The sequence below is a fragment of the Suillus clintonianus genome (assembly GCF_016758775.1).
Source record: "Suillus clintonianus strain FC179 chromosome Unknown DEU56scaffold_2, whole genome shotgun sequence".
NCBI lineage: Eukaryota > Fungi > Basidiomycota > Agaricomycetes > Boletales > Suillaceae > Suillus > Suillus clintonianus.
The window spans coordinates 779,319-802,816 of NW_024539226.1; the positions used below are offsets into that span (position 1 = coordinate 779,319).

Below are 23,498 nucleotides of genomic sequence, written 5' to 3' on the forward strand. Positions count from 1 at the left end.
CTGCGATATCCACCGTCAGGTCATCAATCGTAATACATCCTGTTCGCAATCGGGTAAAAACAAGTGGAGGCATTGCAGTATCAAATAGGGGCAACAATATACCCGTACCACACCGGTACAAAGAATCATCACATCCGAGAAGGGTGTTGCAGTCGATTGTGATTCCTTCGCGAGAGATGCGAAGGCGTAAAGCAAGGAATTGTACACATGGGGTCAGGCGCAGCCAGAGGATCTCAAGGACGGACAGCCACCTTGAGACCAAATTGGAGCATCTATACTCCGAAAGCAATGACCTTGACATGTCTTCCACTGGAGCAGCTGCAATGCGCAATGTGGGTCACCGGCATCCCAAAGAACCCAGGTGAGGCCAGACTCAGTGCACAGAACACCGCTTTGAGTACTTTCGATGGTAGTTGCTAGCCTCGTGAATTCGTTCCATGTAGAAGCGACGAACATCAGGTTGGAAGGGCAGGCGGAGAAACAATGCAGTGACACCGGTTTCGGTGAAACTCGTACTAAAATTACGGTTCAGGTACAATAACCTTGATATTTGCTTGATATCGGATGTTGTTTGCGGGGATCCATTGCTAGACATGCGTGATGATATCGGTAACAGGTCAAACCGACAGACAGAGTCTGTGCTCATCGCATTCGTAGTCCCCGCGTCTTCAGGACTGAGCAGATGCCGATAGTCGGCTGTCAGAAGGGTCGCCTTTCTACAACAAGGATAATTTAAGACTTATTATGACGAGTGAAGGGAAAACGCACCCTTGCCGACCTGAGGTCCGACCGATGAGACTCCAATCATCGGTCAGCGATAAGCTGGTTCCATGAAACGTAAGCACTCTAGAATCTGCATGTCTAAGAGCAACGCATAATCAGCCCATTATGATGTATACATATGACAAGGAGACACAAGCAACTGGCCTTTAACAAGTCTTTAAGCCGTGATTAGACCTAGACCATGGGAGAATGATTGCATGTCAGACTTCTTCTGATGCAAAATAAGCGATACCGCGGCTTGGTATGGGCCACCGACGCCAGAAAAGTAACAAGACGCAATCAGAGAAGGTACAAGGTCGACAAGTCAGGACGACCAGAACAAGAGACCCTAAAGTGGTAAGCTTTGTCAGAACTAAGTGTCGGAGAAATGTTCTCACGGGTAGGCCTCACCTCATTGTGACCAACTATGCCTAGAATACGCACAACAAGGACGAAGACGCCTCCGGAAGGCTTTGAAGATATTGAAAGCGTAGGTAGTTATCATCGGCAGCTTGTTTTTATTCTGAATTTGTTGTAGATTCTCGATGATTATGCGAAGAAGATGAGAGACGCTGAAAACGAGTCTCATGAGGGCAAGCGCAAGGCCGAGTCCCTCTGGCCTATTATGCGTATCTCACATACCCGGTCGCGTTACATATATGAGCTCTATTACAAGCGTGAAGCTATCACGAAGGAGCTTTACGACTGGCTCTTGAAGGAGGGATACGCAGATGCGAAGTAAGTCAGATGTTTGTCTCCAACGCCCTGTCGCATAATGAACATCGATTGCTCCAGCTTAATAGCCAAATGGAAGAAGACAGGTTATGAGAAGTTGTGCTGCCTCAGATGTATCCAGACCAAGGTATTCACTCATCTCTTAACTCGTTGAGACATCGCTCACTCATTTTTCCAGGATATGAACTATCAAGGCTCTACCTGTATTTGTCGTGTGCCGAAAGCACAGGTGCGGTCAGGTACAGTTGTCGAATGTGTACATTGTGGTGAGTGCTTGAATTTCTGTTTCTTGCTTGCGACTGACCTATTCGTTAGGATGCCGCGGCTGCAGCTCAGACTCCTAGGGCAGGGGAGGTCCATATCAAGACATGCAACAAGGAAGCAGAATTTCCTAACCAGATGCTTGCCCCGGAGGCGCCCACGCAAGCTTTGTCAGTCGAGGTACATCGGGAGGACAGATGGAGAAAGTATAGTCGCAGTATCTGCGCCCCGAGGTCCATTGCGTGCATTTGCATACAACAACGGCTTTGCTCAGAATGTTTGTTATTTAGATATGATCCATATTTTGTATTCTTGCAATCACCACTGAGGTGTTCTCCCGATTAACAGCCAGGAACACAACATCTGGACATTATAATATTGTGGACATGGTGAGGTTGCCAAACGTCTTGTATTTTCTGAACATATATTTTGGCATAACGTTGTGGCAGGCACTCAAAGTACAAGGACTTCTTGTACACTTCAACAAACATTGAACGAAGGCATGCAACGCCTTCTCCAGGTTGCCATCCGCTGGTAAGTTTGTAGTCCTGTCTCCAGCGCGACCTTCATGTTGAATTCAAGGGCTTGTTCTGCGAAGCACCAGCAAAACGTCATGTCATGCAGGGGTTGGTGCTGGGCGAACTTTTTAAAGCTCAAGGGTGGGATTGTAGCCTCCCGCTGCCAACAAAACAATCACACAGCGGCCGGTGAGTCATGTATCCTCTTGACGTGTATTCAAGGTTCTCACTATGGACTGCCTGCATTTAACGCAATCACCTTTCATTCTACTTTTCACACACCATGCACAGAAGAACAATCTTCACTCAAGCACACGCCATACAGCAATGGTTTTTGCCCAGAACAACGTGACATCACGAAGGAAGCGTCCGATGTGTCACAAGTGTTTGTCGACCATGGCAGGTCATACGCGGAAGAACAACATATTCGTCTGCCCTGGGTCTGCTGAGCGTACAACGCAACTTTTGTCCCCCGATACACCTCCACCTACATACGAGTTCCATGGCTTTCAGGTGCCACCTGGCGACCGCTGGCACTGGCGAAACCCTAATTGGGTCTCGCCACCCCGTGAGAGACCGCATGAGAAGACTCACAGCTATGTGTCCCTCACGCCAACAGAGCCTCTGTCCGAAGGAGAGTCAGGGAAGGAAAACATTTCTCCGTTCACTGTGGAGGATTCTCCTACTCCTAGCTATTCCGATGACGACTGGGTCGGTAGTTCGGACCCTTTGTACCACTATCCCAACTTTTCCATCAAGGAGGAATCCCCCGAACCGCAGTCTGATGCATACATCTCGGACTACTCTAACACACCACCTCCCCGCGAGTGGTCCCCATTTTCTCAGTCGCCTATCACCGATATCAGCCTTAACACGGCCCTCCGTGCGGGCACGCCGCTGTACAGCGTGTACCGCGTCCCGCGTCAAGACGTCCCGAAAGTCCAACGCACTGCACAACGCGAGGGGAAACTCTTGAGCGTGATGACAGCCCCTCCTGCACACCTCGCCAAGATCCCGCGTGAGAAATCACAAGAGACGGTGTGGGTCATTCTCAGTGACCGTGAGGAAGACCTCCGGTACGCAGTGCATTCCCAAAGGATGCCGGGCGCATTCGCCCAGGACACGGCGGTGAACTCGGTGGACTTCAGCGTTCCCAAAAGCAACGCAGCAGCTCCAATCATGCAGAACGCACCGTTCTGCGATACTGTGGATCAGACCGCACAGCATGTAATGCGCAATACGACCTTTGACCAGTCGATGTACAGCATTCCTGGTGGAATGGCGGTTCAACAACCCTTGCGAACAGCGGGTCTCGGGTTTCTTCAGATGGCATTTGCGGGGATTATTGGTGGCCTTGTTGTCACCTACGGACGGGCCCTCTTGTAGCGATTCGGGGCGACTATCCATCAGAAGTGTTAGTTTGGAAATAATCAGGGGGCACTGTACGTTACTTTTTTCGATGGCCTGCCGATACGGAATATGTTTGCCAATTTATGCTACTATATGCCTTTTGTACTTTTGTTATGACCTATGCCAGCTTTTCTTATGATCGACCCATCCAGTCAATGTGATATTGAAACAGTTCAAGGATACAGCGCTCAGCTACTCGGAGTAAACATAGATGATGTGAACACTGCCAAACAGTGTATGATAAAGATCCTATTGGACATAAAAATATACGTAGCAATCCAAACAAAAGTCATGACAGCGTCATCAAAATAAGAATGAAAGCAAAGCCAAAGAAAGGGAATAAAAACACATTCATATACACTTGCGTAACTGATCCATCATCCTCTGAGCGATACGAACTTTATACCGCCCAATCATCCAACGTCCCACCTCCAGGTCGAGTCCCCCACCCTCGTGACATGCGTTCTTCCAGACGCTCATCGATCCGTGCAGAGCACGTGCTCACAGGCCCCACAATGAACAACCTCTCAAACCATCCAAGTGCCTCCCCCTCTTCTTCGTCTTTCCCCTTGCGCTTTCGGCTGCGATTCTTCCGCTTTTCCTTGATTTTCGAAGGCCCTGTACGTGAGCTTGCGTAGGACTCTGGGAGCTCCGCAAAGCTGATGCGCTTGGGCGTCGATACACCTGAAGGGGGATCACTCCCGAGGACTTTGGCCACACCGTTTCCAAACATATCCGAGAGGCTGCCTATGCTCGGCGATGAACGAGGTGTCGGAGGCACAGAGGGCACCTTCAGGGAGGAGTGTGTAGGTGGGGAAGGGGGACGCGTAGAGGATGAATGTCTGCCTTTTGTGAAAAGACGGGAAATGGAAGCAGTGGCAGTGGATGTGCCAGCAACCGGAGCGGGGGCAGGCGTGACAATGAAATTGGGCGACCGAGTGTGTTTTGGATGTTTTCGAGGGGGGGAGTTGACGGAGGTGGAGGATGGTTGTTCATCAAGGATTTTGCGGAGGGACTGAACGGTGCGGTAGCCAGTAGGGAGATCTGATGAATCAGACGAGGAAGCAGAAAGCTCCTCGATGGGTGGAGTCATTGCACGGGGAAGAGGAGTCACGGGTTGTCTGGGCGTTGTTGAGCGAGATCGTGATGCAGACTCTGGCTTGCGATTGCGACTGCGATCAGGGGATGCTTGTTGCCTCCGTACCGAGCAAGCAGACGGTTTCGATCCTCGTTCAGTGCTGCATGTGCTTGTTGATCCACGTCGTGATATGAAGGCACGAGGAGACGATGTGTCAGTTGGAGGAGGTGTAGCTGATTCTGAGCGCTTCACTATGTTGCAGAGGAGATTGTATGCTGGAGTGGGGACCTCCTGAGGCTGTCCCGATAACACAGGTAATGACTGTGAGAACCGTAGCTCCTGTTGTGTGACAAAAGTGTGATCCTGCCAGTCTGCCGAGTGCGATGAAGCGGATGCTCGTAACCCCAGGGTGGAGGGCAGGGTTATCATACAGGGATCAGCTGTTGATTCGACATACTGGGTGAGCGCCCTAGGGGCAGGCGCCACGAGCAAATCACGTTTCGGGAGCGAGAATTGAAGCTGTGATGAACTCGAGCTCGAGCCATTGAGCTCCAGTAGTGACGGTCTCCTCCTATTCCGCAAATCTCTGATATTTGATGTTGGGAGACTTTGGCTAATCGCAGCTTCATCTGGCTTGACTGGACTGATGTCCCTAACCTCTTCGTCAAACAGTCCATCCACACCTTTCGATATCTCTTCCAGATGTGCCATCCATGTCCCATGCACACCGCTGTTCAATCTGATTCGCGTTGAAAGGTTCCTGGCACGAACCTCGAGAGAACGGTCCGGTCCGATGTCGGACGAAAGCAACGTCGAAAGACTGGATTGGGTGGAGATTGAGCTCTGCATGAGAGCATTTGACATCTCGAGGGCATGTACACTGCGCTCAAGCAGCGCGTCGAGGAACGGGTCGGCTGCTGGCAGTGTGACGGACTGGCGTTTGCGTCTGCGTGTATAAGGTGCTGTGCGTCGGGGCAAATTGGGGTGAAAACGTTGTGGCGCGTAGGCTACAGCTTGCTCCTCCGTGTCTGCCTCTTCGCTGTCAGGGTAGTCGGGTGGCCTATCTGACTCGGTGCCCTCCGAAAGCGCCGAACTGAATGTTTTACTACTCCAATTGAGCGGAGCCGAGTACTCTGGGAGAGTCTGCACTGTGTCTGACGACAGTCTTGAAAACGAGGAACGCTTTTTGTGCGTTCTGCGAAACTGGTGTTGGTGGTTAATAGATGAGTTCATGACTACAGGCAACTAGGATGATAAATATTATGATAGGGACGCGCAATCAATGGCGCCTGACGGAGCCGGGTGAGAAGTGGAATCAAAGCAGAGGGGCAAGTTTAGCAATCGGTCAGCGAAAACGTAACAACGTTTAACCATGACCCTCTACTGCATGTGGTCATTCGCCATATTCGGCCCGTCGAGTCACAATTAACACAGCAATCTCATTTGACGTGATGAAACAAGCATGCTACCAGGTGCCATTGCTAGTCTCCCGTAGGAATGAAGACAGTCGTTCCTTATATTTCTGACATTGCTACTTATCGTCTGCCATGGGGAACAAAATATCTCAGTAAGTGTGTAACTGTGTGTAACCAATATCTTGAGGTCCGTTAAACGCGGACATCGTAAATGGTAAATGATAATGCCACCAATATCCGAGAATCCTTCATGCCACTGCAGGTGCAGACACCTCGGGTGGTGCAAAATCGTCAAAGGGACCTGCAACACTTTCGAGGTACATTCTTGCGACTCTATTCGTCAAGATAGGGGGATGATAAAACTTCCAGGTCGTCCAGAGGAACCATCGGCTGTACTGCGATAAGATAGAGTCGTAATCGGCTAATAACACGGTGAGTAACTTGTCAATGCCAATCAAATGAGTCTCCCACCTTGAAGAGCGGCACGCAGTGCGAGCCACTTCTTCGTCACGTCCGTAATAATGGCATCAATGCCCCATCGTACAGCCTGCATCGGAAATTGAGACTAGAGGTAGCGGTATAAGAGTGAAGCCACCGACCTCCATCATGTGCTCCGGCTCGTTTACCGTCCACACCATAACCTTCTTGCCCGCAGCTTTGCACTCATTTCGGAACCTTTGCCATGCCGTCCGTCATGGCACCGCCACTGAGACACCAAAAAATGAAACTTACTTCTGGCCATCATATGTGGTCAAAGAGGCGAACGACATTGAAAACACCTCCACGCCATCCCAGAAATATGTCCGTGCGATTAAAAGGCTTTTACCAATGTATGAGCGCCTGCAATACGGTAATCTCACTTTCGCAAAAGCCACGAAACGCGGATGCCAAAGGCCCAGCAGAATCCTGGGAGCCAACTTCGTTTGCCAATCAGGCTGCGTTGACATAATATCATGCATGAGTGAGAAGAGGCGGTCTGGATCATTGTGAACCTTGACGTCAACGTTAAACTTGACATGCTGGTTCTCGGGCTACAAAGAACGTGGGCAAAAACAATATGGTGAACGCATGGTGCCGTGAATACGATGGGACTTACTTTCATCAAAAGAGCGATAGTCTGCGCGAACGTGGGGATACTTTGTCGAGGTTGTTTGATAGTCAGGAGGTGTTCCATTCCGTCTTTGCCGTACCAATGCCGTTCCCTAATTAAGCCTGAACTCATTGGTCAAACCACGAACGTGCATTGTGATGAAAGCTAACGACCTTCTGATCCGGTAGTCCTCTCAAGGTCTGTAGAACGCACGCAGCATCAGATGGGCGAATCGGAAAAATAGGGAAAAATTCAACATACTCGGGTCGTGGAACATTACGACGACACCGTCCAACGATACATGAACGTCTGGGATACAGGTTATGGAGACTGACACGGGCCAGAGTTACTAAATACCGCTCTCGATGCCGTCTGCCCCATCATTGATAGCAGCTTCAAAGCTGGCGATGGTGTTCTCTGGAAAAGCTGCTGAAGCCTACGAGCAGTGGCTTAGTGATCATATGGCCATGGTTCAACCTGGTTCAACTCACTCCTCGATGACCCCAGCATTCTGGAGTATTATTGTTAGTCTGACTTCATTGTACAACTGTCATGATGAATGATATTACCTGGAAGAACTTTGGTGGCTGTCATGTTTGAACTGCACGCAAGGACTAGAGACGGGGTATAAGACGGGGATCCAGGAAGCGAGAGAGGAAAGGAGAGTGGGTTTAAAGGCAACTGTTTTAAGTTATAGCAAATTCAAAACTTTTGTGTGGCTGGGAAACGAACTGTTACCCAAGCGAAAGTCGGGCAATCGGGGCGGTGATGATCCAGTGTTACCTGTTCCAGGAGCTTTTACGCTTGATGGCGCTCAGTGAACTCTACCGATGGCCAATCCCGACATATTGCTGTGACCGTGTAACATTCTAGATCTGTTACAACATGACGTAGGTAAGACAACATTGTCGGGGATATCTGGGGAAATTTATGATTAGCTGATGTAAATTCTGTAATTTAATGACCGACCGGTAAGCCGGAGAACCCCGAGTCACAACTGCTAGGGGCATGAAGCAGCAATGAAGCCCAGTGTTGTGTTCTAAGCGAGTTCGAGGAACGAGGACGAGCGCAGAATTATTATGGGAGTTCAAAGCTGGATTTCGAGGTCGATTTGGGTGCGATTTGGACATGGATTCAGATGTGGATTTGGACACTCAAAAACATGTCTGGGAGTTTTGCGAAGTTTTGCCAGTGTGCCAAGTGCCAGTTGTGCCATGCTGCACTTGGTCACAACTCAGCCCAAAAGTATTTTTGCCCCCCACACTAGCCTTACATTGACCAACCAAGTGCTAATAAACACTGACAGCGACTAGAAGTTCAAAGTTATTTCTGAGGTGTCACAGATCACATCGATCACACCCGGCTAAAGGATCACGTCGAAGAGTGCATATCTCTACAGCAGAACAAGGGCCCGATGCTTACTCAAACACAAGACATTGTGATTTTCTAGTCGTGCCAAACTAATTTTTAGACTGGCAGTCTGGTAAACAAGGTTCCTGCAGGCGCAGCTCAGCCCTCACTCAAAGTAATGAATATAGTCTGGCAATAGGGAACAATAGAAGATATCTACTTCTATACCCTCCAACCTAAGTAATCAGTAATAAACGTGTAGCCAAAATATTAAGGACCATCAAACGGGGATATCCAGGAAATGATAAAGGGTAATGATTATGCGACCAATCTTCGAGAATCCTTCACGCCACTGCAGTCACCGACACCTCGGGTGGTGCAAAATCGTCAAAGGGACCTGCAGCACCTTCGAGGTACATTCTTGCGGATCTATTCTCGAAGATAGGAGGCAAATAAAACTTCCAGGTCGTCCAGAGGAACCATCGGCTGTACTGCGATAGGATAGAGTCGTAATCGACTAATACTGTAGTGAATAACTCGTCCATGTCAATCAAATGAGTCTCCCACCTTGAAGAGCGGCACGCAGTGCGAGCCACTTCTTCGTCACGTCCGTAAGAATGACATCAATATTCCATCGTACAGCCTGCATCGGAGATTGAGACTAGAGGTGGCGGTATTAGAGTGAAGCCACCTACCTCCATCATGTGCTCCGGCTTGTTTACTGTCCACACCATAATCTTCTTGCCCGCAGCTTTGCACTCATTTCGGAACCTTTGCCATGCTGTCATGGCACCGCCACTGAGACACCAAAAAATGAAACTTACTTCTGGCCATCATATGTGGTCAAAGAGGCGAACGACATTGAAAACACCTCAACGCCATCCCAGAAATATTTCCGCGCAATTGAAAGGCTTGTACCAATGTGCGAGCGCCTGCAATATGGTAATCTCGCGTTCGCAAAAGCTACGAAACGCGGATGCCAAAGGCCCAGCAGAATACGGGGAGCCAACTTCGTTTGCCAATTAGGCTGTGCCGAAATAACATCGTGCATGAGCGAGAAGAGGCGGTCAGGATCATTCTGAACCTTGACGTCAACGTTAAACTTGACATGCTGGTTCTCAGGCTACGAAGAACGTGGGCAAAAATGATATGGTAAACCCATGGTGACGTGAATACGATGGGACTTACTTTCATCAGAAGAGCGATAGTCTGCGCGAAAGTGGGGATGCATTGTTGAGGTTGTTTGACAGTTAGGAGGTGTTCCATTCCGTCTTTGCCGTACCAATGCCGTTCCCTAATTAAGCCTAAACTCGTTGGTCAAACCATGAACGTGCCTTGGAATGAAAACTACCAACCTTTTGATCCGGTGGTCCTCTCAAGGTCTGTAGAACAAAAGCAACATCAAATGAGCGAATCGGAAAGAGGGAAATGTTCAACATACTCGGATCATGGAACATTACGACGACACCGTCCAACGATACATGAACGTCTGGGATACAGGTTATGGAGACTAACGCGGGCCAGAGTTACTAAATACCGCTCTCGATGCCGTCTGCCCCGTCATTGATAGCAGCTTCAAAGCTGGCTAGGGTGTTCTCTGGAAAAACTGCTGAAGCCTACGAGCAGTGGCTCAGTGATATGGCCATGGTTCAACCTGGCTCAACTCACTCCTCGGTGACCCCAGCATTCTGAAATATTATTGTTAGTCTAACTTCATTATACAACTGCCATGATGAATGACATTACCTGGAAGAACTTTGGTGACGGTCATGTTTGGACTGCACGCAAGGACTAGAGACGGGGTATAAGAAGGAGGTCCAGGAAGTGAGAGAGGAAAGGAGAGTGGGGTTTAAAGGCAATTGTTTGGAATTATATAGCAAACCCAAAACTCTATCCTTTTGAGTGGCTGGGAAACGAGCCGTTACCCGAGCGAACGTCGGGCAACTGGGGTTCGAAATCGTGGACGAATCGAAGAAGCGGCTCCGCGAGGACCTGGACATCCTTTCCAAAGGAATTTCAAAAAATTGCACGCCGCTCGAGCTGACGTATAGGATTAACCACGTGAAACCAAACAAAAGACCTTGAAATGTTGAATCATTTTAGAGCTAGTTACTATTTGTTCATAAGACTTGTGTAGGGCAGACGGGCACGCGTCCCCAGCTGGCAAAGTGCCAGTGTATACAAAAACACGGGGAACTTCAAGAGCGCGCCATCAACGCGACGCGAACCTTCTCCTTTTAGGTAATCGGCGCTTGTTCCAAGCAGCCTCGAGGCAGGCGCGGCAAACACTAGAAGAAATGCGGGGAAATGGGGTTGAACCATGAAATAAATTGGTATATGCGAGTCGGTCCGGAATCCTATCATTATGAACAGCTATATGTAATGGTGTCAAGAATGGTATCGTGCACTGGAGGTATTCCAGAAGCCAGCAATATTACCTATTCATCAGCCAATATCATTTATTGAACTAGTGATGCTGTCTCCCGACAACTACCATCCCCTCATCGTCTGTCTCCGTGCCATACTCGCTGACACTACCTTCCTTTCTCAACGACTGAGACAACGAACTACCAACGCTCGGGATCTCACTGTCATCCTCGCTTGGCGCGTCCGGAACTTCATCGGACACAACCTCAGCAGCGGTAGCTGATGTTGGATCCGGTTCTTCAGCAGGTGGCGAATCCGGTTTCATTCCTGGTTGTTCGGCAGCTTTCGTGTCTTCTTCGGAGGCGACTTTGACTGAAATTTCACGTAAGGTCGACAGCATCTGATCTCGGACTAGCGTCGTCAGTTCAGGGACGTCCGATACAGAGAGTCCCGCGGTAGAAATTGGAGGAAGAACTGTAAAGCGAGCATTTTGAGTGAAATTTATAAGATCAAGTGCTCAGAATTGTCGACGAACCTCGGACCCTGATGGTACCTGTCCCGAAGACGCCCTTGTGATAAATTCTCCAGTAATTCTCACAAACGACGGGTATAATGGGTATCCCAGCCTGGACAGCGACGTGGAAAGCACCCTTCTTGAAGGGCAGTAACGACGGTACTTCCTGGCAGTGCCGTGTGCCCTCAGGGTACATCATCAGCGAGATGCCCTTTGATTTCATCTCATCTCCAGCTGCTGCGAGCGACCCGTGTGCCTTTGCACTGTTTCCACGATCTACGAACACAGCACCTGACATGAACATCCAGGGACCCAGAGGCGACCATTGAAGCTCCTTCTTAGCCATAATAGATGCTTTCCTAGGGAACATCCTACAAGGGCCACGCGGAACAGAATATGCACCGGTCAGGTTCGCACCACTCGTTCAGCAAATGACACATACCTTCCCAAATACAGAATATCAAGCATACTCTGGTGGTTGCCCACCATGACCATGGGGCATGTCTGCAGATGCTCCTCGCCCTCAACCTCTACTTGAATATCCAAAACACGACTAGCAACGGCATAGAACGACCGGGCAACGACATAGTTGACGTCGTGCCTGCGACCGATCAAGGTCATTCCGACTGCAACAAAGACCCCCCATGTCGAAACTACTGCGAGCGTCCCAAGGTAAATAGTGAGTTGAGCATAATAACGCCCAACGGGAGAAGTGGAGGCGATTGTTCGAAGTAAGATGACAGGAACAGAGAAATAAGCCAAAGGTTTGATGAAGAGAGCAAGAAGAGACATGAGTAATCGCAGTCTAGACTCTAGATGATTTATCGCTTGGGAGATCAATAAAGACGCGACGCAACGCACGCTGTACTACTACTTAGCCAGCGGACGTGCACGCGGTAAAAGTGCTGTGACAGCTCAGATGGGAAAACCATCCAATGTATTTACTTTGGCCCTTTTCGACCCAAACCCAAGCCCTTATCACCTAACGGAGTGTGAAATAAACTCATATCCCCCACCAAAAACAACTCCGTGGCATTTAATTTCATTTATTCTTTTTACTTTTTACCACTTAGTTATGGCACCATGTTCAACGTTGCGCTCAGCAATTATGCTGCGCTTCAGGTACGTCCCTTCACGAACCGAGGCTTATCAGGATGAGTCTGCAAATATTTCGTATCAAGGTGGTCGGTTTCGTTTGTGCGTCAATGCCATTCATTCCATTAATGGTGCAATATCGATGACGTGTGATGGTAACAGTACTTGTCATCTTCCTTGAGGCCTGACTTCTACATTAAACAGACACACATATCAACCGCAACAACTGGAACAAGCAGCCAAGGAATCAATGTAACTACATAGTTCAAGGGGAAAGTAGGATAAGGTAGGCTCCTGACCACTGACCGGTCTGACATACATCTTTGTCCTGGAGAGAGAAGAGTTTTGACTACCATACAGTACGCCACTCGATCATCATTGACTTTGTCAAGTCCGGCTGGGCTCCGACAGCTGTTCCGTCTAGATGTTTATATATAAGGCTCGTATCATATCTGTTTGATTCTAAATAATTAACTTACTTCCATGATGCACGCCTGCTTACTCATTCCAGAGATTCTACAACACATTTTCTCTGACATTCACGATGTCCCTAGCGGTTTACCTCCTTGGGATCGCTTCTCTCAACCTGGCCGACAAGAGTCGCGACGTTCTTTAGCCGCTCTCTCTCTCGTTTGCCGTTCCTTCAAAGATATAGCTTTGGATATGCTCTGGGCTGAACTCAAGAATTTGGAGCCACTTTTCACTTGTCTTCCACCAGATTTATGGGCCAGGACTGATGATCAGAAGCTTGTGAGTCCAGGTCCTACCCACTGCCTCGAGTGCGATTACAACCCATTATGCTGAGTGCTTACATTGTCAGATCATGCAGAGGTCTGCAACTACAGAAGATTGGTTAGTCTTTGAGAAATACGCTTCCCGGGTGCGAGTTCTGGGACATTCAGATGTTTTTGGAAGGATAGATGCGAAGTTCATCCATGACATAATGGGCTTTTCTTCACAGTCACTGTTGGTACCCAACCTCCGAGTGCTCTCCTGTGGCAGGTGTCCTCGTGGTCTCCATTCGTTTATGGGTTACCTCCTGGGTCCTCACCTCGTCAATTTACGCCTGACAGCGTGGGAAGCTGATTTTTGGACGACCGTCATGTCTCCGGTGGTATCAAGTTTGGGCAGGCATTCACCACAACTGGAGGTCATCACACTACCTACAATGCCTCGTCAAATTAATGCTCTCGCTGGGCTCTCGCGGCTCCAGACGGTATCACTTGCCTCGCTCAGTGACGAAACGTTGTCCACTCTATCTTGCCTTGTTGGCCTTCGAGAACTGGATATCACTATTACGGAACCTTTCGACGGCGGCAAGCTTCAATCTTGTACCTCTTGTCTGGATAAATTAGTCATCCGATCATCATCCACTTTGACCTTCGCCGGACAAACCGTAGAAGGCTGGGTTGTTCAATGCAGATCGTTGGAGCTGCGGTTCTTCCGTCCTGAAACTGCGGTTGACGTCAGATTCGCCCTATGCAAGTTGGTCAATATTTTACTTTGGGATGGTCTGGAGTGTATCCTACTCAACGGAACCAAAATGGACGATGCATTCAGCCTCGATACATTCACTCCCCTCATGCAATTCTCCGGTCTCCAAGAAGTTTCTCTTACATCGTTTTGTATGTCATTGATTGACGACGTTGCACTTGGTTCCATCATCAAGTCCTGGACACGCCTTCGGCGCCTTGATCTTGGAACTGCTCATTTCTGGCAGACACGACCCAGGATTACTTTTTGTGGCCTTGTGACCTTGCTATCATCTTGTCCCGAACTTACGAGCCTCGGTTTGGTATTCGACGCTACGAATGTAGGTCCGCCCACGGATGAGAAACCGGAAGGTGGGGTTTGCAACACAAATATCATCAACTTTCGTGTCGGATGCTCTCCGATCGAACAACCACAGCAAGTCGCGGTTGCGCTCTCGGCGATCTTGCCATGCTTGAGAGAGATCAATGTCGAGATATTTTGGGGCCCCGACCGAGATATACGAAAGGCCAAGTGGAGCGAGGTATTGGAGCGCATTGGAAACTGATCAGGAAACAGGAGGTTTACGCGTTTATGCCACCGAGTTGAATATCATGCTACAGATGAGGTTAATACGAAGAATCCTTGTCAAACCTTGTTGCAGCGATGGGTCTTGCCGACAGCCATCCATGATCTAGTACCCATCTAATGAAAGTTGTGTAGTCGGTACGTTCTACGTAGGTATTGATAAGCCCTTCCCACTCTGGCGTAATGCGGCATAGAAAATATGTTTACTCATGCTCAAAGCCGCATCATGACATTGGGAATAGCACTTTTGGGCCTCAATAAGAGCGAAGATCGCGTAGGAGGCATTAACTGACCTCATCCATGACATCACACCTCTGAAAGAGGTGCGAGTACGGCGGATCATGGCGGAGCTGTGGCGGATGGTGGCTCTAGCACGCCCATCATTCCTGGCTCTGGACACAAGTTGCTGTCCTGCGACACCCATTTTATTCCAGAACATGGACGGGGAATAGTAGGATTAGGGCGTTACGCAAACCACCGAAATGAATAGCATAAATGGCGCCCCTGGCACAATATTGCGCCGACAAGGCACTATATAGAATTGAGAAAGGACTATACCTCGCAATGCCCCGCAGCTAATACATCGGATGTGAGGGCCGTAGTGACAAGTACAGCAAGGACGCAGATATCTATCAATCCTCTTTCTTGGTACGAACAGAGCGTCGGCGGGGTACCTCCTGGGTTCCAGCATCGACATCAGATGCCTTCCTTTTCTTGCCTTTCTTTGTTTTCAGGGGTTCGTCACTGGCGCCAACCCTTGCCTCGACTGAGTTGCCGCCGTTATTGTCCGTTGGATTTGTCTTTGCCTCGGAATTCTTTGTAGCAGCTTGTTTCGAGCGTTTTGATGTACTTGATTTTTTCTTCCCGAATGCCATCTCCTCCCAACCACCTTTTTCTGACATCATCTGGATGATCCCCCAACATTCCTGGCTGACCCGCTGGACGCTTAGACGTCCCCGTGTGACCAGGGGCATCGCTATAGAGAAACATATTGTCGGTTACTTTGGGGTAATTGAATGAATCAGAAGTCTCGGTACCTTTCACAGCTTTCATTCCCTCCGTCCCTATATACGCAAATTCATCTGGTGGATCCGAATCCGCCGAGTCCGCGATGTGACGAAGAAGAGATAGCGGGACAAAATGTTCAGCGCGTGATAGGAATGTGGCGTCTATCATAAACCATTTCGGATCGTCTTGCTTGGTTTTCTATAGAATTTCCGAAGGTACGGTTCAATACTGCGCACGAATATAATCTGTATCTAATTTACCAGATCGAAGTAGGGGTGAGAGCTAAAGAACAGTAACTTAGTCAGTGTGACGAGTGTTTGGTGAAATTCATTGAAGCGAACCTATCCCACGCCGTGTCTACAGAATAAGTACGAGTCTATCAGAAAGATGTTTCGATTTGATATCTCTAGGACATACAGTCGGGATACGCTTCCTTTGACACCTATTAGGGGGATAAGTACGGGGCCCGATAAATACCATTGGACAGCAAACCTCAGCAAACCCAGCAATGCCTGCATACACGTCAAAATAAATTTCGCAAGGACGATCACTCACTGACCAGGGTTTTTGCAGTTCGAATGATAGAATAATATCTTCCTGACGAGTTGAATGAAAGACAGAATTGGGGTCAAAGGATACGCACCTTGTCTCCAATGGACATCTCCTTCATTAAGTTACGCGCTTCGAAGTTCCGCACTCCTTCCCATGGCGTCGTCCTTGCAGCTTCAAAATCATCCACGCTGAACTATAGCATGCGTATGAGAGCGGGCTATATTGAGCTCTCGCGTTCTGGAATTCGGAGTAGTACCTCTTGGAGCAAAGCACACACACCTTGACATCTTTGCCCTTTACGATACGCGAATCTGGCTCGGCTTTCATAAGCCAATATTTCCTGTCCGTACTTGTCATGGGCTAGAAAATTTTAGATGCTATGTTAAGCTGCAGCCTCCGTGGTCGCGTCGGATTTGCGTCGGATGCACGCTCAAGCGCTAAAATTCAAACTCAGACCCAGTGACACGGACCCAACAACGACTCGGAAGGAACGGGTAGTCACTTTCAGTATGCAGTCACGATGGTATACGTAGTCGGGTGGTTTTCTGTGGCAATGGTCTGCAGTAATAGTCGCTGTGCTCTCAGCCCTGACGGGTGGCACATTCCGATGGAAAAGGTCAAATCTCCCATGGACCGTTGCTGTGTAGCATCAAGGCTGTGTCGGCAAGTCATGCTTGAACTGCGCCCCTTGAGCCGATATTTGTTCGTCAAAGATCTACGCGAATGGAGGCAGATTGTTGTCTTCTTTTGCGTCGAGGAGTGCCTGTAGTACTATGGAAGAATGCACTGTAACGTTGATCAATACTTAACTGTAACTGCGCAACGGGTCATGACTCTTATAATAGTACACATCCACTAAAGTTCCTGTGAACCACGCCTTGTCTTATTCCTCGCGCCTACAAGGACCTTACATAAAAGCTCGCACAACAGTCCGTCACACAACCTGTAACATTATGTCGAGCAGCCAGGATCGCAAGGACCGATCTCCTAGCACCTCTTCCCGTGGGAACGTGGTTGACCATGAAGCTCCTCATGGTAAGCCGAGAGTCTGTTTCAGCCCTCCACTGAACGTATTCTCACCATGTCTGAAGTTACAGATGAGTTTGCATCGAGGAGGAACGGACCAGAAGCTTCAGGAAAGAACCACATGATCAACGTCCAGCCTTTGAAACGAAGCGAGATGCAGGTAATACAAGCCTGAGATCTTTCGCATTATAGGTCATGATATCTGACAGGTCTTCTTTAGCCCTCGTATGCACAGGACCTAGGTACTGGGGAGGTACGTCTACTCGTTTATGTGACACATTTATCTTCTTACACTAGCATAGGTCACTCATGGTTTCTATGGGTCATTCCTCCAAGGTCTTGGTACTTGTGTCGGGTTCCTCGGCGCTATTCCTTGCTGCCCTTTGCCAAATCCATTCCGAAATGTCCAGCAAGGTATGTACTGCACTCTTCAATGTTCAAATCATGTTCTGACTGGGGCTCAAGGTTCGGTTGGTCTGGTCACACGTTTCGGCCACTTCTATAAATCGGTTGACCCTGGTCTCGTACAAGTCAATGTCTGCACGGAAGACGTGCGCATTGTCGACGTCAAAATTCAGATCAGCGCTATCGGCAGGCAAACTGTCATCACTCGTGACAATGTTAACGTGGAAATGTGCGCTAATTTCATATTCGTTGTTTCACTTCCAGCAGTTGATTATGACATCTTAGCGATTCTGTCATCTACTTCCAGATCGTGAACCCTTATCGTGCTGCCTTTGGCATCAGTGACCTACGCCAGGCACTCATAGAACGTGCTCAGACCACCCTGAGACACGTCGTTGGTGCTCGCGCAGTTCAAAGCGTCGTAACTGAGCGCGAAGCTATCGCCTTTGAAATTGCTGAGATTGTCGGCGATGTCGCCGACAAATGGGGCGTTGCTATCGAAGGTATCCTCATTAAGGATATTATTTTCAGCCCCGAAGTCTCCGCTTCTCTCTCTTCTGCTGCGCAGCAGAAGCGTATTGGAGAGTCCAAGGTCATTGCAGCCCGCGCAGAAGTTGATGCTGCTCGCCTTATGCGCCAAGCAGCCGATATCCTCGCATCGCCAGCTGCTATGCAAATCCGTCAGCTGGAGGCTCTACAGCAGATGGCCAAGTCTGGTAACACCAAGGTTGTTTTCGTTCCTATGCAACTCCAAAGCGACGTTGTTGGTAGACTCGGCTCCAGCAGTAATGCTGAGGCATCGGGGTCTGGACTGCGTGATGAAGCAGGCGAGGCCCTTACTGGTGCTGGTCGTGCTGGTCTTCTAGCCAGCATCGCGGATGTATGATCTCCTATCTTGATTCAGTGGACGATTCCCAATTTGTTGCTCTATCTATCCATGTATTTTTCACGGATATCTTATTGACCCTGTTTGTTCATGACTCAACGCCTTTTGTCCCTTAGCTAAGTTTTGTAGTGCCTTGTGTATGCTTTAATGCCATCTGATGATTTAACGTATCCATACGGGATCCTCCTTGATCGATTACTTCCAAATGCATAGCAGTATAAGAGGTAAAGGTAGTAACTGAAGTGGGTACTACTGTAAGATTTGTTGGCTGGAACTACTTTAGACAGGATGTATGTAGACTTCTTTCTTTCTTTCTTTCACAAATTCAAGCGTAATAAAGACAGATCGAAAACAGATAGAGACGGAAGAGGAAAAAGTAGCAGAGAGAATCGAAACAAATCGTAATGAAGGAACATCTCGAGAGCGAACAACGGGTAACCGACAATAGGAGCATAACCCAGCTCATGATCCAATGTAATAGTGTGTCGTGGTCCAAGGCAAACGGACAAACAAAACGAAACGAAGAGATGAAATTGAGCAGCGAAATCAAAAAAGAAGGAATTTGAATGGAGGTACGTGGCTGAGGCGAGGACCGCTCAGTGCAACGTTCCTCAACATTTAAGACGACGATGATGGATGGGTGTGGTTGACAGATCCCTGCGGCTTCCACGGATGGTGCTGATCCAGATCCAGGCTTGCGAGCGTGCCATTGAGATCGTGGATGGGATCGTGTTCCTCATGTCCATCATACTGACTCGAGCGTCCTTGTGATGACGTCTCACTGGAGTTCGGCCGAGAGATTGGTTCTTGGCGCGTCATGCAACGCCCACCCTCAAACGCCTTGGCAGAGCCATCCGAGAACGGAACATATCGATGGGACCCACTTGGCGTACGTACAGGGGGAACGGGTCGCTCATTGGAATTGGCAGTCGCAGCCTTGAACTCCATGATGCTATCATAGCGCGACCCGTGGTTCATAGAATGGGGCAGCAGATCGTAGCTGTCTGAACCTCTCCGCGTGTACATATTCGGGTCCGGCGAGAAAGGCGAGAACGAGGACATGGGATGTGATCTATGGTGCTCCACAGAACTCAGGTTTGATGGTGGACGTGATCCGGATCCTCCTGGATACGCATCGTACGGCGGTTGACCATCAGAGAACGGCTGGTTCATGATGAGCGACCTTAGTTTTTCCTCAGAATACCCACTGAATTTCGCAGCGTCGACGTAATTGCGGTTCGATGCATCACTCCCACCGCTCGATTGACCCTGGCCTGTCAGGCCAAGCCTTTGCAAGAGTTGAATCGCCTGTTCTGGCGTCATCTGACTCTGAGGAGCCTGGCCCTGCGCAGATGCCATCTGAGCCTGGAACTGAGACTGGAGTGCGGCGGCCTGGGCTGCCTGCGCAGCAGCTTGCGCAGCTTTATCTAAGATAACACTATCAGTTGGTTGGACGTAACACAGCACACGAGGAGGACCCACATTGACTTCTACCCCAGCTCAACCGAATTCTACTCCCGCCGATAGGGAAGCCCTGCATTTTCTCGATAGCCCGCTCTGCATCAGCCTTTCGAACGAACTGAACAAAGCCACAATGTTTTCCGACGGGCACCTTCACCTGTACGCATAACGTTATATTAGCATTCCACCAATAGCTCAAAAGTGAAACTCTCACGTAGTGAATCTCGCCGAACGGAGTGAAGAACGTCCGCAGGGTCTCTTCAGAAATCAAAGGCGACAACCCACCAACGAACACAGTTGTGTTATAGGGGTCGGTAGAAGTGAGCTGCTCGCCATTCGGTCCGATGAGGTTTCCAAGGATGGCACGCGCTTGAGCGTGATGTTTCCACGACTCTTCGGAGATGATATACCGCGGTGCCACGGAATGATCTTGCGAGTCATGCGCCGAACCAGAGGGAACAATGCCTTTGGCGTTATTAGTGGAGCCAGCGTTGGCGTACTGGTGGGCGAGCGCAAGGACATTAGCAGAGAGACCAAGCATCTCATCCGATGACATCGAAGACAAGCCTCCTGAAGACGCGGTTGTACTCCCCTCAGATCCTAGGGAAGGTATAGAGCCCGAGCCGCTCAGCGTTGATCCCGAAGCGGAGGGACCAAGGGGCACACTGGCCAACGAAGACGAAGATCCGGCGCTTGTCGAAGCTGCCATAGGCGCAGAGACGCTCCTTGGCTGACCACCAAGCGGGAGGGCCACAGTAACCGGGTTTGGCCGCTGGTCAGAAGTAGGGGAACCAGGAAACTGAATTTGGGGAAGATCCGTGGGCATAGGAGGCGGCTTGAATTTTGCTGTGGCAGGAGATATTCGCACTAAAAATCACGTTGTTAGCTTGCCCGAAGTAGGATACGAAGATGACTGACTTGGGCGTGAAAGGCAGTACAGGCCATGCATCTCTATCAGTGCACGCTGCTGGTCCGCTTCCTCAGTAAATCTGTGTGCGAAGGCGACTATGAGTGAGTTCGTCTAGTTGTACGACTGTACCACAGACTCACCGTACAAACCCATACCCTCGCGAGATGCCAGTGATAGGATCGAGCATAATTTTGGCACTCTTGCAACTCAGGAACGGTCGGATGAACTTGGGCTCACGATCATTCCGTAGGCCAAGAACAGGGTTGCGAAACACGGCCACGAGATCTGAGTTGGATGTTTCTGGCGCAAGATCACCAACAAAGATGCTATACTCTTTCGGGAACTGCGGTTGTGCCGTAGGGACAATTACACCAGCTACCGGGAAAGAAGGCGCAATTGGACCGGTAGGAGCAGAAGAGGCCCAGTTAATGACAAAGGGCTTGTTTGAGTTTGGCATTGTAACGGGCTGCGTACTCCCGCCACCGTTCACTTGATTGAGGACAGAAGAAGCGATAGCTGGCGAGGGAAACGTGAGGTAACAGTAACCAGAGTTGTTGGTTGGTTGAGCGGCGGTGGCGTCTGGGCCCGCGTTTGGAACTTTGACAGTGACCGGGTCCCAACCCATCAGAGCACAAACCTGTTTTGCGTATTCTTCGTCCATCCAAGGTTCGAGTTCGCCCCACCACAGAGTAGAGCGTAATACGTTTAAGCCGGAGTTGGAGTTGGCGGGCAGAGCGAGATCGCCGGACGGTGGAAACGATTGAAGCTGGCGATGGATATAGCCTTCACGGTCAGCGTCGGAGGAAGCGTTGTAGTAATTGGTGTTAATAGTGGGCACAGTGGGCGAGTTACTGTTGGGGACGGGAGGAGGACGGTGGTGGTTAGAAGATGAGAGGTGTTGGGTAGGTGTGTGTCTATTTGGGGCGGCTTGAAATGCTTCTCCAATATTGCTGTATTCCTTGTCTGGGTGAATACCAATAGAGCGGGGTATTAATGCCGAAGTGCTCGTGTTGGGAGGATAGACACCTAATCCGTTGGACATGCGTCGATCTCCTGACACAGGATGAGACGGAGGGTAGTGGTTGGACATGTGATCGATTTCTGCGGGAGAGCGAGAGTATACCACACCAGGAGGACAGCTAAAGTCGTGAAAGTCAAGACGAGACATATCTAAACGTTAATCGGGAGGTAAGTCAAGTCAGGAAGGACTAAAAGGAAACCACACACAATTACGACGAAAGGGGGATCAAAGGACGAATGAAGGTTAGAAAAACGTGAACTGTGAGCAAAAAGTGGACAGCAGAAGCTTGGAGATGCTCTGAAAAAATGTGAAAGAAAAAGCGAGTAAAAAACAACGTGCAAGAGAGCAATAGAAATAGAAAATAAGACTGATTGATAGCGATGCGATGCAAGACGAAGTGCAACGAAGATTGTTTTAGAGTCTTGTAAGATAGTTGGCAACTGCAGGCCAGAGTAGGTCGAGCAGGTCGAGCAGGGTAAAGAAATTGGACGTACTAGTAGAAGATTCGTGGCAGATGAAAGATTGATATGTATAACTGTCGATTAGCCTGTGCCAGTATAATGGTAGTGCGGAGTGACAAGATCGGAGTACAATTTAACGTTTGTGTCAACGTCTCATTTTCACTCATGATCGTGGACCTTGCGCCGATGACTTGGTCGCTGTCGAGCTCACCAAAATGCCCCATTATTCGACTCATTCGTGCATATCCATCAGGATCGCATGGCCATGGGTAGTATCTTTAGCATCTCATCAAGTTATCATTAGTGGTGGCATCTTGCTCGGCACAGCATACGTTGCACTCACCCAATCCAGGTAACAATGGCCACTCGAACAATATGAAACAATCGAGGTAAACGTTAGTCTGGCACCTACTCACCTTTCTGCGAAGCTGATTCAGTCAGTGCCTTCCGGAAGTTAATGTGGGTCCATATTTATGCTTTCGTGGCGGTGTCCCTGATAGGCGCCCAGGTCCAGCCAGGTCCCTGGCTCAACAAGTTTGTTCTCCTGATCTTATGTAGGCGATTCCCTCGGTTTCGTTGGAACCTTGTGTGCTCAAAATCTCGATGCATGTTACCTTGCAGTGCGTTTTCTGTCCATCTATATAAGATCAACTCAATAGGATTGTGTTCTGCGTTTGATCCCACAGTTATTCAGTTCGGACCCTTGGTCCGCCCTCCGGCGAATTATGGCTTTTCGTTAGCTTTCTTGAAACGCTACTAGGCCACCTACTTGTGGGCCCTTGTTGTAAACACCAAACACCCTACTTACAGCGGTGCGGATGCCGACTATCCCACTAGCAATTCAACCCACAATTATGCATTGCAGTGTCGCCAAGGTTTGTGGCCGCACCAACTTCTGCACCCGTCATCAACCAGATCATGAGTCTCGGGTACTATTTCTGCCGTGTCACTGCGGCGGTACCTCATGTCTCGTTGAGTGGTCTGTCTCACCGAGGAAATCTACTTTACCGCTGCAGCTTGGACTATGTTCTGAATATTCATTATAGTACAAACTCTGCAATTGTACTGCCTGTGAATCCGTGCATACAATGATACAATGATGATTTTCATCCCTG

At 49.2% G+C, this 23,498-nt stretch overlaps 11 protein-coding genes across 11 annotated transcripts; 5 read left to right on the forward strand and 6 right to left on the reverse strand.

Moving 5' to 3' along the window:
• Positions 1 to 1,189: 1,189 nt before the first annotated feature.
• DEU56DRAFT_867782 (G10 protein) lies at positions 1,190 to 1,841 on the forward strand (the record flags this gene model as incomplete). Its single annotated transcript, XM_041355448.1, has 5 exons — positions 1,190 to 1,252; positions 1,301 to 1,500; positions 1,558 to 1,624; positions 1,676 to 1,763; positions 1,813 to 1,841. The coding sequence occupies 5 exons, from the start codon at positions 1,190 to 1,192 to the stop codon at positions 1,839 to 1,841; spliced, it is 447 nt and encodes a 148-aa protein (XP_041215310.1).
• Positions 1,842 to 2,358: 517 nt separating this feature from the next.
• Positions 2,359 to 3,874, forward strand: DEU56DRAFT_230434 (uncharacterized protein). Its single transcript, XM_041345188.1, has 2 exons — positions 2,359 to 2,465; positions 2,568 to 3,874. Exon 2 carries the CDS (start codon positions 2,604 to 2,606, stop codon positions 3,660 to 3,662), a length of 1,059 nt encoding a protein of 352 aa, XP_041215311.1. The 5' UTR covers positions 2,359 to 2,465; positions 2,568 to 2,603; the 3' UTR covers positions 3,663 to 3,874.
• Positions 3,842 to 6,112, reverse strand: DEU56DRAFT_766573 (uncharacterized protein). Its single transcript, XM_041351095.1, has one exon. The coding sequence runs from the start codon at positions 5,995 to 5,997 to the stop codon at positions 4,087 to 4,089; it is 1,911 nt and encodes a 636-aa protein (XP_041215312.1). The 5' UTR covers positions 5,998 to 6,112; the 3' UTR covers positions 3,842 to 4,086.
• Positions 6,113 to 6,238: 126 nt separating this feature from the next.
• Positions 6,239 to 8,005, reverse strand: DEU56DRAFT_230489 (PLC-like phosphodiesterase). The gene is made up of 10 exons (XM_041345189.1): positions 7,839 to 8,005; positions 7,761 to 7,780; positions 7,627 to 7,705; positions 7,531 to 7,578; positions 7,443 to 7,469; positions 7,276 to 7,391; positions 6,912 to 7,210; positions 6,779 to 6,854; positions 6,651 to 6,726; positions 6,239 to 6,600 (listed from the first exon to the last, which is right to left on the reverse strand). The coding sequence occupies exons 1-10, from the start codon at positions 7,861 to 7,863 to the stop codon at positions 6,428 to 6,430; spliced, it is 939 nt and encodes a 312-aa protein (XP_041215313.1). The 5' UTR covers positions 7,864 to 8,005; the 3' UTR covers positions 6,239 to 6,427.
• A 620-nt stretch (positions 8,006 to 8,625) lies between these two features.
• On the reverse strand, positions 8,626 to 10,671 carry DEU56DRAFT_766594 (PLC-like phosphodiesterase). The gene is made up of 10 exons (XM_041351096.1): positions 10,366 to 10,671; positions 10,288 to 10,307; positions 10,157 to 10,235; positions 10,061 to 10,108; positions 9,975 to 10,001; positions 9,808 to 9,923; positions 9,444 to 9,742; positions 9,315 to 9,390; positions 9,187 to 9,262; positions 8,626 to 9,136 (listed from the first exon to the last, which is right to left on the reverse strand). Exons 1-10 carry the CDS (start codon positions 10,388 to 10,390, stop codon positions 8,964 to 8,966), a joined length of 939 nt encoding a protein of 312 aa, XP_041215314.1. The 5' UTR covers positions 10,391 to 10,671; the 3' UTR covers positions 8,626 to 8,963.
• A 245-nt stretch (positions 10,672 to 10,916) lies between these two features.
• On the reverse strand, positions 10,917 to 12,461 carry DEU56DRAFT_766599 (uncharacterized protein). The gene is made up of 3 exons (XM_041351097.1): positions 11,943 to 12,461; positions 11,522 to 11,871; positions 10,917 to 11,460 (listed from the first exon to the last, which is right to left on the reverse strand). Exons 1-3 carry the CDS (start codon positions 12,290 to 12,292, stop codon positions 11,087 to 11,089), a joined length of 1,074 nt encoding a protein of 357 aa, XP_041215315.1. The 5' UTR covers positions 12,293 to 12,461; the 3' UTR covers positions 10,917 to 11,086.
• Positions 12,462 to 13,081: 620 nt separating this feature from the next.
• On the forward strand, positions 13,082 to 14,633 carry DEU56DRAFT_906502 (uncharacterized protein; the record flags this gene model as incomplete). Its single annotated transcript, XM_041356829.1, has 2 exons — positions 13,082 to 13,345; positions 13,416 to 14,633. 2 exons carry the CDS (start codon positions 13,082 to 13,084, stop codon positions 14,631 to 14,633), a joined length of 1,482 nt encoding a protein of 493 aa, XP_041215316.1.
• A 555-nt stretch (positions 14,634 to 15,188) lies between these two features.
• On the reverse strand, positions 15,189 to 16,868 carry DEU56DRAFT_230729 (DUF55-domain-containing protein). Its single transcript, XM_041345190.1, has 9 exons — positions 16,493 to 16,868; positions 16,305 to 16,406; positions 16,221 to 16,254; positions 16,154 to 16,173; positions 16,079 to 16,103; positions 16,003 to 16,018; positions 15,922 to 15,943; positions 15,691 to 15,859; positions 15,189 to 15,629 (listed from the first exon to the last, which is right to left on the reverse strand). The coding sequence occupies exons 1-9, from the start codon at positions 16,568 to 16,570 to the stop codon at positions 15,286 to 15,288; spliced, it is 810 nt and encodes a 269-aa protein (XP_041215317.1). The 5' UTR covers positions 16,571 to 16,868; the 3' UTR covers positions 15,189 to 15,285.
• A 357-nt stretch (positions 16,869 to 17,225) lies between these two features.
• DEU56DRAFT_766621 (uncharacterized protein) lies at positions 17,226 to 18,709 on the forward strand. Its single transcript, XM_041351098.1, has 5 exons — positions 17,226 to 17,399; positions 17,460 to 17,492; positions 17,542 to 17,653; positions 17,705 to 17,873; positions 17,930 to 18,709. The coding sequence occupies exons 1-5, from the start codon at positions 17,295 to 17,297 to the stop codon at positions 18,528 to 18,530; spliced, it is 1,020 nt and encodes a 339-aa protein (XP_041215318.1). The 5' UTR covers positions 17,226 to 17,294; the 3' UTR covers positions 18,531 to 18,709.
• Positions 18,710 to 22,528, reverse strand: DEU56DRAFT_766627 (uncharacterized protein). The gene is made up of 6 exons (XM_041351099.1): positions 22,417 to 22,528; positions 21,042 to 22,071; positions 20,910 to 20,980; positions 20,206 to 20,858; positions 20,013 to 20,148; positions 18,710 to 19,957 (listed from the first exon to the last, which is right to left on the reverse strand). The coding sequence occupies exons 2-6, from the start codon at positions 22,067 to 22,069 to the stop codon at positions 19,149 to 19,151; spliced, it is 2,697 nt and encodes an 898-aa protein (XP_041215319.1). The 5' UTR covers positions 22,070 to 22,071; positions 22,417 to 22,528; the 3' UTR covers positions 18,710 to 19,148.
• On the forward strand, positions 22,529 to 23,466 carry DEU56DRAFT_766633 (uncharacterized protein). Its single transcript, XM_041351100.1, has one exon. It carries the CDS (start codon positions 22,841 to 22,843, stop codon positions 23,141 to 23,143), a length of 303 nt encoding a protein of 100 aa, XP_041215320.1. The 5' UTR covers positions 22,529 to 22,840; the 3' UTR covers positions 23,144 to 23,466.
• Positions 23,467 to 23,498: the final 32 nt, after the last annotated feature.

What these genes read in the sequence shown, in the direction of transcription:
- DEU56DRAFT_230729 (XM_041345190.1), bottom strand. Translation starts at nt 16,570, where the DNA reads ATGACAAGTACGGACAGGAAATATTGGCTTATGAAAGCCGAGCCAGAT. An exon ending in TAAAGGGCAAAGATGTCAAG is followed by an intron (nt 16,407 to 16,492) that starts GTGTGTGTGCTT and finishes CGCATGCTATAG; the next exon opens with TTCAGCGTGGATGATTTTGA. An exon ending in GCATTGCTGGGTTTGCTGAG is followed by an intron (nt 16,104 to 16,153) that starts GTTTGCTGTCCA and finishes TCCCCCTAATAG; the next exon opens with GTGTCAAAGGAAGCGTATCC.
- DEU56DRAFT_230434 (XM_041345188.1), top strand. Translation starts at nt 2,604, where the DNA reads ATGGTTTTTGCCCAGAACAACGTGACATCACGAAGGAAGCGTCCGATG.
- DEU56DRAFT_766621 (XM_041351098.1), top strand. Translation starts at nt 17,295, where the DNA reads ATGTCTGAAGTTACAGATGAGTTTGCATCGAGGAGGAACGGACCAGAA. An exon ending in ATTCCGAAATGTCCAGCAAG is followed by an intron (nt 17,654 to 17,704) that starts GTATGTACTGCA and finishes CTGGGGCTCAAG; the next exon opens with GTTCGGTTGGTCTGGTCACA. An exon ending in GACAATGTTAACGTGGAAAT is followed by an intron (nt 17,874 to 17,929) that starts GTGCGCTAATTT and finishes ATGACATCTTAG; the next exon opens with CGATTCTGTCATCTACTTCC.
- DEU56DRAFT_766599 (XM_041351097.1), bottom strand. Translation starts at nt 12,292, where the DNA reads ATGTCTCTTCTTGCTCTCTTCATCAAACCTTTGGCTTATTTCTCTGTT. An exon ending in GATATTCTGTATTTGGGAAG is followed by an intron (nt 11,872 to 11,942) that starts GTATGTGTCATT and finishes TGGCCCTTGTAG; the next exon opens with GATGTTCCCTAGGAAAGCAT. An exon ending in AGGTACCATCAGGGTCCGAG is followed by an intron (nt 11,461 to 11,521) that starts GTTCGTCGACAA and finishes CTCGCTTTACAG; the next exon opens with TTCTTCCTCCAATTTCTACC.
- DEU56DRAFT_766633 (XM_041351100.1), top strand. Translation starts at nt 22,841, where the DNA reads ATGTGGGTCCATATTTATGCTTTCGTGGCGGTGTCCCTGATAGGCGCC.
- DEU56DRAFT_766594 (XM_041351096.1), bottom strand. Translation starts at nt 10,390, where the DNA reads ATGACCGTCACCAAAGTTCTTCCAG. An exon ending in CGTCACCAAAGTTCTTCCAG is followed by an intron (nt 10,308 to 10,365) that starts GTAATGTCATTC and finishes ATAATATTTCAG; the next exon opens with AATGCTGGGGTCACCGAGGA. An exon ending in ACCACATATGATGGCCAGAA is followed by an intron (nt 9,391 to 9,443) that starts GTAAGTTTCATT and finishes AGCATGGCAAAG; the next exon opens with GTTCCGAAATGAGTGCAAAG.
- DEU56DRAFT_766627 (XM_041351099.1), bottom strand. Translation starts at nt 22,069, where the DNA reads ATGTCTCGTCTTGACTTTCACGACTTTAGCTGTCCTCCTGGTGTGGTA. An exon ending in CGAGGGTATGGGTTTGTACG is followed by an intron (nt 20,981 to 21,041) that starts GTGAGTCTGTGG and finishes CTTCGCACACAG; the next exon opens with ATTTACTGAGGAAGCGGACC. An exon ending in GAGCTGGGGTAGAAGTCAAT is followed by an intron (nt 19,958 to 20,012) that starts GTGGGTCCTCCT and finishes GTGTTATCTTAG; the next exon opens with ATAAAGCTGCGCAAGCTGCT.
- DEU56DRAFT_230489 (XM_041345189.1), bottom strand. Translation starts at nt 7,863, where the DNA reads ATGACAGCCACCAAAGTTCTTCCAG. An exon ending in GGCAGACGGCATCGAGAGCG is followed by an intron (nt 7,579 to 7,626) that starts GTATTTAGTAAC and finishes CCTGTATCCCAG; the next exon opens with ACGTTCATGTATCGTTGGAC. An exon ending in GAGGACTACCGGATCAGAAG is followed by an intron (nt 7,392 to 7,442) that starts GTCGTTAGCTTT and finishes CAATGAGTTCAG; the next exon opens with GCTTAATTAGGGAACGGCAT.
- DEU56DRAFT_766573 (XM_041351095.1), bottom strand. Translation starts at nt 5,997, where the DNA reads ATGAACTCATCTATTAACCACCAACACCAGTTTCGCAGAACGCACAAA.